Here is a 13,220-nt window from a genome sequence, read left to right as displayed (position 1 = left end):
TCAAATTGTCACTATGTATAATGAGCTGTTTTGATTTTCTTTTTAAATTTCTATTCAGAATTAGGTGTTGGTCTTCAATAATCCAAGTAAATGAAGTTTTTGGCACATAAATTTGGGACAAGCGTTTCTTATTTCAATGCATACAGAGTTAGTGTACCTTACACGGGGTAGATCTGAAACACTAACATTGCAGTGTGTACTGCAATACACCTATTTAATTTGTATAAAGATGTCCCCAGTATGCAAACTCACGACTAACGACCAATATAACGAGTCCAACATAACCTGAATCAATTTAAATTCAAAAGGAAGACATGTTTCAACATAATTTGTTTGATATATCCGTTTACAGTTTTTAAAAATTTACTTTTGTAATTTTTGGACAACCGGTTACAAGTTTGTCAATTGGAATTTTTTTGCAGTTCTATTAATTTGTTAAAAAGAAAACAAATCATAAAATGAGGGTGCAAACATGAAAAAGTGAAAATAAAACGGTGTGGTAAATATTAACAATCCGTATTTTGTCTGTTAGACGCGCCTCAAAAAGTCCCACCTTCGTCAGTTCTGGTTACGCTCTGATTGGTGCGTCAACCATTCGGAATTTTTACCTGTTTAAAAAAATACAGGTGTATAGAGATCACACAGACAGAAGCTGATCAGTGATTTCGTTCTAAGGAGTATCAGGGATGGCCGTTGAAGGTACAGAGTTAGAATGGGGGGATATTCTAGTCATTATCGGCTATTTCGTGGCTGTCATAGCCGTAGGAATATTAGTAAGTATATGTCAATTTTACTTTTTATGTCTTATGTTTTATTACTGCAGTCTACTACAAGATTAATTTGTTTAAATTAGTAATAATTATCAATGAGTAAATAGTATAGATAGCATGTTTTGCGTTTTAAGTTAGGATTTGATAACAATGTTGCACAATAAATCTATTCAACTTCGCAATAAAGACCAGTAAGTAGACTGCACAAAGTATGCCTGAGAAATATTTATGGCTTTAAATAAGTGTTCAAAACACTCCCCCTTCACAGATAAAAAAAATTTTTATATATTTTACAAACTGTTCAACATTTAACATACCTGGTTCAAGAATAAATTAGAAACCTAAGGTAGAAGGGAAGGGAAGGCTAAAATTGTAACCCATTTGAATACTTATTTTACACGAACAGGTTAGGCGATGAAGCTTTAAGGGTATAGTGCAACCTTGCTGAAAAGATACCTGTATAGAGAGAAATAAAAACCATTGAAGCTAGCAATTTAAACATCGTTTGAATTTTGGATGACATTTTGAACTCTAATTGTACGTTCACAAAATACAGGGACAAAGCAATAGATTCCCGAACTCAAACACTGCAATACAAGTGAAGGAAACGTGATACCCACCAAGCACTGGGTACCGTAAAATAACAATAATAGATACCCGATTGTGCGCCTTTAACCGACATAAAATACAGTGTATTGTAGTTTATACTTTTTTCCCAAAGCCAAACCAAACAATGAGTAACTGCTGTGATGTAATAAAGCTGCGTACACTTATTATCGAGCATACGCATATTTGTAATCTTGATAAATAACAAGAACTGTTGTCAAGGTCATTTATAAAACTGGTTAATAATTAAACATGCATTTACCAGCAGTTCGCTGAATACAGAAAGTTGTAAAAATTTAAACAGCTTGGTAGTCTAACAACAAAGCTTTCTGATAAACATGATGACTTTAAATTTCCACTCGTCAACTTTCCCTTACTTAAGGAGCAATACCCGTATACTAGTACCTTTATCACCTGCATGCAAGGTTTATATCTCTCTGTTGATTCAATACAAAAGAGGATGCTGTATGTATATGTATCAACAATATCTAAAACGAAGTGAGTTATTGACAAACAAGTTAATGAAACACGAATATCAACAGCCTCGTTAAAAGTCATCATTTCATAAATCTCATATGTGGATACTCAAAAAATTCCAAAGAACTTTTGGTCAATTTGAAATCTCAATATTTTACCAAAATCAACAGCTTAAAAACTTCCGACTTTTCAACTTTATACACAACCATTCCCCATGATAAATTAAAGTCCAGTCTTTTTGATATCATTGACAGCTGCTTTTTCAATAAAAATGGAACTCGTAAATTTACTTACCTGGTCATTGGTCATTTGCAAAATTATTTTGTTAAAACACATTCTCATTGCACACACAAGTACTCTGAAGTTGACATCAAAGAGAAGCTTGAGTTTCTGATTGACAATATCTATGTAGTTTTTGGAGACCAGGTATTCCAATAATCTGTTGGAATTCCCATGGGTGCCAATTGCGCTCCGTTATTAGCAGACCTACTTTTATATTCATATGAAGCAGAATTTGTGCAAAATCTTATGCGTAAAAAGAAGGAAACACTTGCTGTGGCCTTCAATTCGACATTTAGATACATCGACAACGTATTATGAATTAACAATGGTAATTTCCATACCTACGTCGAAAAGATATATCAGGGGCGTAGCTACAGGGGGGCCAGAAAGCCTTACTTATACTTTAGGAAATTTTAATAGATAGCTTGGTTGCCCCCCCCCCACTTGTAGTGATGTATCGAAAATGTAGTATTAGAATTGGTGCTGAAAGTAGTTGACACTGAGAAAAAGTTTACCTCCCCCCCCCCCCCCCCACGAAAAAGACGTATATGGAAATCTAACAACCAAGCTATATGATAAACGTGATGACTTTAACTTTTTTATCGTCAACTTCCCTTACTAATGCAGTAAGTAAGAATATACCTTCGTCACCTGCATACGGAGTATCTATATCTTAGTTGATTCAATACGCAAGAGCATGCTCTACGTATGAGCAATTTCTTAAACGGGGTAAATTATTGACAAGCATGTTGATGAAACAAGAATATCAACGGTCTCGTTTAAAGTCATCATTTCGTAAGTTCTATGGTCGATACAATGACCTTGTCAGCAAATACAATTTATCATTGAGTCAAATGCTGACTGATTTTTCATACTAATTGTTAGTCCATTATTTATACACTGAATTGAAGACAGATTTTTCCGTTATTTCCCGATCATGACAAAGAGCACGCGGCGGATGAGACCGGTCAGCAGGAGATGCTCACTCCTCCATGGCACATCATCCCACCTTTGATGTTTCGGAGGTCCGTGTTTGCTCTGCTCCTATTTTGTATTGTTTTATGGACTTTGAGATTGAATACTGTTCATTTTATCCATATCTTTATATTCTACGGTCAATACAATGATCTTTGTCAGCAAATATAATTTATCATTAAGTCAAATGCTGACTGACGTTTTTCATATTAATTGTCCAGGGATTTTTCCGTTATTTTCCAATTATTACAAGGAACATATCGTGGATGTAGCGGTCGTAAGGGGATATTCACTCCTCCGTAGTATCTGAACCCTCCTCTGATGTTTTAGAGGTGTATATCATGATCATATCCCTAAGATAGAACTGTGTGTTATGTTGTAACATTGGGAAGGACAGATAAGGTTTGCAAAGTTAAGTGTGTGCACTTAGATAAACTTTGTCAGAAATAACTATTAGTTAACTTGATTGCAAACACACACACAAATATCCTAAAAATGGACTAATCATCGTCTGAAGATCAAAATGTTCTGATACTGTAAAAAAATAAGACGAAGATATCGAATCGTATTGTAATCAATTTCAATATTCTTAAACAATGCAAATATTTGTATATTAATTGGGAGACGTTAACATCATGTGCAGGTGATTGTGGAATTGATTACAACACTAATAAGGAAGGTTGACGATGGAAGGCCGAAGTCATCTATAGCTTGTCACACATTTTAGTTCTTAGTATATTCCTCAACGTCTATAGACGGGAAAGCATCCAAATATGAAATGAAGGATATGGAGATAACGATTACGAACAGTATTCAATATCAAAGTAACTGCAAATTAATAATCAAAGAAAGGCATAGATTCTTAACAATCATCAAATGGGCTTATTTACAATCTACGGATCTCTGAATGATTAACAGGTTCACTGTTTAGAAGGGGTCTTTTAACCTAAGATTTGCAATTGCCACATTTATTTTTATTTAGATTAAAATATTTTAGATATAAATCGGATTTTATATCACTGAGAGTATACAGAGTTGTACAAGTACAAGACAAGATCGATCAAGAAAGATAAAAGCTTATCACACGTCGTAAACTAATCATTTGTATTTACAATGCTTGCCCTCCAAGTACTAAGCCAATATAGACCTGTACTTACTAACTGTGACTATTTGTAATTACAGTCGTCATGCAGAAACAGAGGCAGTGTGGGGGGTTACTTTCTGGCGGGAAGAAACATGCACTGGATACCGGTAAAACACGGCTCACACTATCTTACCTACCAAACAACAATTACTAGCAAGCATATAATTCTTTGTCAAAACCTTGAAATATATATAAAATAAGTGTAAAGGTCTATTAATATATCAATATCTACATTTCGTTATCAAAGCTTTATCTTATTATTTATTTTCTTATCATTTTATTACTGCTAGTATATCTAATTAATTAAATGTAAATAGTAAAAATAGAACAAATGCTCATGATACATTCTTGTTGCACATTATATTTACGTATAACAAACCTGTTATATTTTACTGTAGGTTGGTCTATCTCTATTTGCCAGTAATATAGGAAGTGGACACTTTGTTGGTTTGGCGGGATCTGGAGCGTCTAATGGGATAGGCGTGGCAGTCTTTGAATTAAATGTAAATTTAGAAAGCTATATAATGTATTTATTACACCCCAAATTTATTAATTTTATTAACATCTAAACTTACTATGGTACTTAATAAATCTATGATTAACTCTTTAATACCTTCCATGTAGAATTTGAAAAAAAAATACATTGTTGATAAAACTTCTCATTATTATTATTATAGGCTATCTTCATCTTAATTAAACTTCTGGTTATTATCCTAGGCTATCTTCATCTTGATGATACTTGGGTGGCTGTTTGTTCCTGTGTATGTGGCGGCTGGGGTAAGTCTCATGGCAATAAATTGAAAAGTTATGTTTCACCTTAGTTGTAACATTACAAAAACATGGTTCAGTGCTGCGTAGATTTTCATGAAGTTATTCAATCTTCACTTTGGTTTTTGTCTTGAGAAAAAGCTCATCATATTAGCTTCCACATTAAATTTGAATCAAATGATAAGAAAAAGTAATATTTTAACAAAGTTTAAGCATTTAACTGTAATATTGGTTTCCTTGAAAACCTCGCATGTTCAATAATGGGAACTTTCATTCAAATAGCGAATTATTAGTCAACTTCTCACTTTATTCCAATCGGTTGATTGCTTTTCAAGAAAGTACTCACTCATTTCTCAGTGAACTACTGTTTTATCCTTTATATGTTATGATTAATTAACTGCTAGTTCGTTCAGAATACATTTCCATTACCATGATATCTTGGAATTTTTTTTTAATTGCATTTGTCCTAAAATTATTTTGCTCACTTGGCTGGATTGTTTCAAATATTTTAAAGGCAGAATAATTTCTAAAAGTTCTACATCTTGTGTTAGTTCTGGACTACTGAACTGCATGTTATAACAAACCTTTGATTTACCTGTCCAGGTGTTTACAATGCCTGAGTACCTGAAGAAGAGGTTTGGGGGCCACAGAATCCGAGTCTACCTGTCAGTATTGGCACTGCTTCTATACGTATTCACCAAGATTTCTGTAAGTATTCATATATCGTTAAAAGATTTTTTAAATATAAAATCTTCATAATTACATGTAGCACTGTTTATTGTACTTTCAGGGTAGATATTATAGATATGTACATTATTGTGCATGTACTTTATTACACAATTGTACGCAAAAATCCATTGTGCATAAATGCTCTAAATAATTTTGTAAAAAATATTTTTCTTTGCGTTGAAAAAATACAGTTGATGACGTACATGTTGAGTTTGATGAGTTGACTGTTAATTTTTACAGGCTGATTTATTTTCTGGGGCCCTTTTCATCTTACGAACATTTAAAGGCTTTGATCTCTATCTCGCCATCATTATTCTACTAATCATTGCAGCCCTGTTTACAATCACAGGTAAGTGAATTTAATCTGACATTTATACAAAACTCACGAAGAACGTACATTATTTAAGTTTTAACTATTTTGACTGAATATCATGTTTTTAGGTGGACTTACTGCTGTAATATGGACAGATTCCATTCAAGTTTTTATCATGACTATTGGGGCGTTCATCCTCATGATTATGAGTAAGTATGACTATGTCACACAATATCTAGTCCTCTGAAGAAACTTTAAATCATGCAACAGACAAAAATATCAAAACTATAAAAGAGTAGTGGATTTTATTTCTTCTGTCGAAAATACTTGTCCACACTTTCAGTTTGGACACACAAAATATGAAATATACCTGAACAAAATTATTATTAAGAGACTCTCTACATTTAAAATTTTTGAACAGGTTTTGTTAGGGTGGGTGGATATGAGGAGGTTGTGAGGAGATACTTTGAAGCTTACCCCAACACGACACTTCAGAATTACGGTAACACCAGCGACCCGTACTGGAAATGTGGGATTCCCCCGGAAAACTCCATGAACCTGGTCAGGAGCTATGACGATGATTCTCTCCCCTGGCCGGGCATTATGTTCGGTCTGACCATCTCCTCCGTCTGGTACTGGTGCTCTGATCAGGTAAGGAATTCAGGAGGTACAGGAAGATCAGTTTAAACTGAAATATGTTGACGACATCCAACGGGATTATTACATTTACAAGAAGAAATAATAAGCAGTGATAAATAAATGTCATGAATATATTAAAAAACAATTTATTATTTCTTGTGCTAAGAATTATACACATTCAAATAAATAATCTTTTGATTATGAATGATTCTTGTCTATTAAGGTTATAGTCCAGAGAGCACTTGCTGCCAAAAATATCGCCTACGCTAAAGCTGGCACAATTCTGGCCGGTTACCTGAAATTCACGCCTCTTTTCCTCATCGTTTTCCCGGGAATGATTTCCAGAATCATCTTCCCAGGTAACATTTCATATTCAAATATTTAAAAATGCGTGCATTACCGTTAATTTTGATATTACCTCCTATGGTGTACAATTATTTATTTCAATTATAACACCATCTATATATACAATTTTTAAAACTAATCACTAATCTTAAACTATATTATAAGAGAATAACTTCGTTTTCCATCCAGATACTGTCGGTTGTGCAGTTCCGGAAGTTTGTGAGAAGGTTTGCGGAAGTCGTTCCGGATGTACGAACATCGCCTACCCTGACCTCGTTATTGAGGTCATGCCGGCTGGACTGAGGGGTCTGATGCTGTCGGTGATGATGTCCGCTCTTATATCGTCCCTTACCTCTATATTCAACAGTACCAGCACCATATTCACCATAGATATTTACAAACGTATCCGTACCCACGCCAATGATGTAGAGCTAATGATTGTCGGAAGGTACATTGACATTGTCCCTTCATCTGAAGTCAATGAGATGTATTTTTAGCAAAGAACGTATCTTTTTTTCTTTATATTCCCATTAATTAACGGTATTTAAAGGTCCCCCACGCCCACTGTAGTGGTGTAAAATAGTATGCCATTGATCAATCATTTTATACAGTAATGTATCTTGAAAAATCACTTTTGTCGTTGTTGGCTCTTAAAAGACATCAGTATTTGGAGCTCATCATTTTTTTAATGATATGAAAAAAAAAAAATTAAAAGATCAATTATGACAGCAATAGACATACCTGCGTAAGTCCTTGTCCTTTTCTCCAGATTGTGCGTGATAGTATTGGTGGGTATCTCCATTGCCTGGATCCCTATCGTCCAGAACGTGTCAGAGCTCTTCCATTACATCCAGGCCATCACCTCCTTCCTGGCTCCCCCGGTCTGCGCCGTGTACGTCTTGGCCGTCTTTTGGAAGAGAACTAATGAACCGGTAAGGGATGAGACAGTATTGAAATGACTCAGTTAGTAAAGTATTTCGACAAATGAACCAGTAAGGGATGAGACAGTATTGAAATGACTCAATTAGTAAAGTATTTTGACAAATGAACCAGTAAGTGATGAGACAATAATGTAAGGACCGAATTAGTAAGGTATACAGACAAATAAACTGGCAAGACATGAGACAGTGTTGTTATGACTGAATTAATAAGGTATATTGACAAGTGAACCCGTAAGACAGGAGACAGTGTTGTAATGACTGAATTTGTAAGGTATATAGACAAATAAACCCGTAAGACATGAGACAGTGTTGTAATGACTGAATTTGTAAGGTATGTAAGTATATAGACAAATAAACCGGTGAGACATGAGACAGTGTTGTAATGAATGAATTTGTAAGGCATATAGACAAATAAACCGGTAAGAATGAATTAGTAAGGTATATTGACAAGTGAACCGGTAAGACATGAGGCAGGGTTGTAATGACTGAATTTGTAAGGTATATAGACAAGTGAACCGATAGTATATGAATAATTGATCAGGTAAATGATCAAATTATCAGAAAAATATCAAATTCAAAGTCGTTAAGTTGCAAATTTTGGTGTAAAAGGTGAAGATAAGGATCTGTGGGTTGTTATAATTACTTTGTTAGCAAATACATTAAAATAAATGTAGCTTAAAAGAGTACACAAAAGTGGATCAAAGTATACACATACAGTAACTGAGTATGACATTCAATCAACTGATCGGTGATGTTGCTGATGGTCTTTATCATTTTGTATTCCTTTATATTCAAATGAGAGATGATATACAGGTGATAGAGTATATTACTATTCAGAGAAATGGACGATTGAAAAGTTGAAGTCATCACGTTTCTCAAAGTTTTATTGTTAGGTTACCATTAAGGTCCCTTTATAGTAAAATGTTCAAATATGAAACAATACAAAAATGGAAGTAATTATTGTAAATAGATAAATTATATGTGTACGTCGTCGATATATCTAACTGTCGAGTTGAAGGTCACAGCAGGTTTTTTCCTCATGTAAAAGTTTTGAATAAATGTTCTGCTTCATGTGAATATATACTCTTCAAAAAAAGAGACGCATAGTAGAATTTTAGTGACACATTGAACATAAAGATTATTTAGTAAAATGATGCATTAATAAAACAGAAATGTGGTAAGCTATATACAAATGCCATAATTAACAATTTTAAAATTATAGTCAATTTAAGAATTAAAGATTATATTAAACATCTAATGGAAGCAAATGTGTGTAATAAAAACTATATAGAAAGAACTTTGGTCAGCTGTTGCAAAAATGTCTGGAAAATCATGTCAATCCATTTTGTCCGTGTGTTAAATCTACAATTTTGATGACAAACAGGTGAAATAAATGTGTCTGTGTATTGTGAGATTGCAATACGGCTCTAGGATGCTGCAAACTTGAATGGGTATGTGTAGGTAGAACATGGTTAGAGTACCTTTTCCCATCAAAGTTCATTGAATTCGAACCAAATCAATCAATACAAAACTACCACTACCAACTTTTTTAACGTCCTGGAGGCAGTTATCTGTTTAACATTCATTACAAAGCATTACGCTCTTAAACTTATAAACAAATAAATATTCAAAGGTTCAGCAGTGATGCTGTGGTCATATTCTATTGATCTGAGATCTTTGAAGTCGATATTTGGGGTGTTGTGGGGTCGGAACAATGGCATGAATAATCCTCTTGCAATAATTCCTTGTCAACTGAAAACGGTCTTGTTAGATGATCTGTGCAGTTCAGGGATAGCTAATGCTTAAAATGACGTCCTTGCATTACATTCATGCAATTTACGTAATCCTCGGAAGTGATGCTGTGCTGCTGATGTCACACGTAGTCTACCATATTTTTTGCAAACATTTGGTGTTCGATGTTAATTGTTTATGTTTTATAGGTTAGATATGGTCTGTGTGTAACATTAGAACCTCTTGCAATTGTAGATTGCGGTTATTTGTTCAACATTCAGATGCAGCATTTTTTGGAAGTGTAATTTTTCAGATATAACCAGATTCAAAATATCGAGAACCCCCGCTTTTGATAGCCCCTTTGTAACTGAAGGAATTGCATCGGAATTCAACAAATGAAAATTGAGATAAAAATTTAGGGGAAATTTTGCAAAATCAGGACTTTTTGTCTGTCAGACTTGTAGAATAGCTGTAAACTTAACAATTGCAATAAAAAATCATACTTTTTACCCGAATACATCGTATCATACAAAAATAAAAGGTATGACAAAACTATCATACATTTTTCAGGGCATTGTTCATACTATGCGTTTCTTTTTTTGAAGAGTATAGATTTAGGTCGCACTAAAAATTGGACGCAATTGGCACCCATGGAAATTCCAAAGATTTTTGATGGACCTAGTCTCCAAAAACTACATACATATTGTCATTCAGAAACTCAAGCATCATCTTTTTAGTATGAACTTCAAAGTACTTATTTGTACAATCAGAATGTTTTTAACTGAATAATTCTGCAAATGACCAATGACAAGGTATTATGTAATTAGGCCATTATTTACAAACTGGATTGTACCCGTATTTTTCCGTTTGCCAGATGATGGCAAGTTACGCAGGATGAGTATAACCAATAGACAAAGGATGCTCACTTCTCTAAGGCACCTAATCCCGTCTCTGATGTTTTAGATGCCTGTATTGTTTCGATGGACTTTTGAGCTTAATTACTGTTTGTTATCTTCAACTTCATTCTCTTTTCATTGACAATATTTATGATACTTCTGGTGATCAGGCTGCTTGTAGGGTTTAAAATTTTTATCATTTTATATTCTTCCAGGGGTGTTTAACGGTCTGATGGTCGGTATGGTGGTAGGATAGATAATGTTTATCATTTTATATTCTTCCAGGGGTGTTTAACGGTCTGATGGTCGGTTTGGTGGTGGGATTGATAATGTTTATCATTTTATATTCTTCCAGGGGTGTTTAACGGCCTGATGATTGGTCTGGTGGTAGGATTGATAATGTTTATCATTTTATATTCTTATTCTTCTAGGGAGCGTTTTACGGTCTGATGATTGGTCTGGTGGTGGGACTGACCAGGTTTATCTGGGAGTATGTGTACTCTGTCCCAGCCTGTGGGGAGTCGGGAGACGAGCGCCCAGATATCATCAGTAAAGTTCATTACTTACATTTTGGAATCATTTTGTTCGGAATCGTCTTCATCTGCACAATCGTCATCAGCCTCCTCACACCGCCTATACCAGAGAAACACGTGAGTATCCGTCATATCTGAAAATAAGTAGTGAAAACACATGTATTTCTGTTTAAATTATATTTACATTGTGGCAAAAACAGCAAATACAGTTAAACCAATTGTTTTTTAAGAACGTGCTGAAAGAGCTTTTACATAATAAAATTCATTAAGGAATTGATAAGCGGCGAATCAACAAAAAATACTGGTTAGTACATGTAATCCAATATCTATTGACTATATATTTAGCTCCACCGGCTGACTTTCTGGAGTCGGTTTGATACGGCGGAGAGGGAAGACATTGACGCGGAGAGAGACAGGAAAGAACTGGAAAAGAAACACAAAGTGGCCTTCAAGAGTTTTGGTAAGTGTTCTATACAAATACTTACAGAAGTGAATGATCAAGTATAAAGTGTGATGAAAAAATACTTTTCATAATAACAACTAAGACAAAATGACCCAGGGGTATCAATATAGAGAAAAATATTCATCAGTAATCGTCCAGTAAAAACCGTGCTCCCTTGTACATCGTCCAGCACAAGTAGACACCTACATGTATATTGCTTACCGCAAACATTGGTGGAAGTTGATAATTGCTTACTGCAGTTCCATTTGCATGGTTATCCGGAAATCTGACTCAACAGCAAGTTTTCAGCTGAATATCATTCTGTAAAAAAAGAAGACATGATTAGAAATCAAAAACTTCATTAGCTGACGGATGAAAACGGATCTTTTTGAGTTTTATTATGTCGCTAAAGATATCTTGAGAATTTATTTCTTTACTTCAGCTCACGTGGAGGAAGGCCAGCCATTCTATAAGACGGCTCTGCAATGGATCTGTGGAGTCGAGAAAATGGAACAAGCAATGGAGATGACAGAGGAACAGAAAAAGATTCAAGAGAAAAAACAGAACTCGATCCACGAGACGAAGACTCAGAAATGGCTGACCAGTGTCAATGCCATTATCTTAATGACATTAGCTATTTTCCTCTGGGGTTTCTACGCCTAATGTCCTGGTGTAATGATAAAATCCCCAGTGTCTGTAAAAACAAAATGACAAAACATATTTGTATGATGGTGCTTTTATATAGAAAGTCCCCTTATAGGTGGAAAACATCTTTCATTAATCAAGAGGTAGATTTAATTATTATTTTTTACAAGTATTAAAATCATTTTAAATAAACATAGATTAAATAGTGGTCTCAATGTTATGAAGTGTTACATACAGGGAAGTAGAATCATATTGTGTCTCAGCTTAAATCAGTGCTATACATGTATGCAAAATATCCATTTTATACAGTGTGTGTATTTTTATTTAATTTATACTTTTGTATCAAAAAAAGATATTTGTAAATATGTTAGATGATGAAATTATATTTATCTCCACTGCTATTGAAGTTTACCATGTTCATTGTTTATTTTATACATGTATGTATGAAAATATAAAGAAAAGTGTCGTTCATATTATCATGTCCATTCATTTTTTTTTATTTTTATAAATAAAATACTACTTATCTTTCTTTGACAAATATATATTTACATATTATGTATGTATGTATCTTTGAATATACTATACATTTCATAAAATATTTTATATAATTAAAAAGAAAGACTTTTCATTTTTTAGACATAATATTTTTACCACTTAGAGTAAGACATAAAAACTTGAAACTCCCCTCATAGTATTTTCAATAAATGTGTCGTTTACTAATTATTGAATTAAAAATTCATATAATGATTGTCGTGCAATCATTATATGCATAATTAGCAAACGACACATGTATAATATCCATACAACATATACGTTTGTGGAGGGGGTTAATGAAACGGTGACGATACCAATCAGTGATATATGAAAAATAATGCTAATATGTAAACAGGGTATAAACAAGGACCAATGGAAACTACAGAATTGGAATCAGATGTCAAGGAGGAGTTAATATCCCCTGTCAACCGATCATACCAGCTGCTGTGA

At 34.0% G+C, this 13,220-nt stretch overlaps 1 protein-coding gene across 1 annotated transcript; it reads left to right on the top strand.

The window, feature by feature from the left end:
• Window positions 1-529: 529 nt before the first annotated feature.
• On the top strand, window positions 530-12,762 carry LOC134260489 (sodium/glucose cotransporter 4-like). The gene is made up of 14 exons (XM_062743041.1): window positions 530-773; window positions 4,293-4,361; window positions 4,653-4,757; window positions 4,972-5,031; window positions 5,626-5,730; window positions 5,992-6,100; window positions 6,193-6,273; window positions 6,486-6,715; window positions 6,927-7,062; window positions 7,238-7,496; window positions 7,818-7,980; window positions 11,048-11,266; window positions 11,495-11,609; window positions 12,034-12,762. Exons 1-14 carry the CDS (start codon window positions 687-689, stop codon window positions 12,252-12,254), a joined length of 1,959 nt encoding a protein of 652 aa, XP_062599025.1. The 5' UTR covers window positions 530-686; the 3' UTR covers window positions 12,255-12,762.
• Window positions 12,763-13,220: the final 458 nt, after the last annotated feature.

The sequence above is a fragment of the Saccostrea cucullata genome, unplaced genomic scaffold (assembly GCF_032062105.1).
Source record: "Saccostrea cucullata isolate Sc308-1 unplaced genomic scaffold, CSIRO_AGI_Scuc_v1 ctg1290, whole genome shotgun sequence".
NCBI classification, from domain to species: Eukaryota; Metazoa; Mollusca; class Bivalvia; order Ostreida; family Ostreidae; genus Saccostrea; species Saccostrea cuccullata.
This window is presented reverse-complemented; position numbering and strand designations above follow the sequence as displayed.

Excerpts from the sequence above, each read along its gene's own strand:
- LOC134260489 (XM_062743041.1), top strand. The coding sequence starts at position 687 with ATGGCCGTTGAAGGTACAGAGTTAGAATGGGGGGATATTCTAGTCATT. Across the intron at positions 4,362-4,652 it reads GAAACATGCACTGGATACCG|GTTGGTCTATCTCTATTTGC; the intron begins GTAAAACACGGC and ends ATTTTACTGTAG. Across the intron at positions 11,610-12,033 it reads AGTGGCCTTCAAGAGTTTTG|CTCACGTGGAGGAAGGCCAG; the intron begins GTAAGTGTTCTA and ends TCTTTACTTCAG.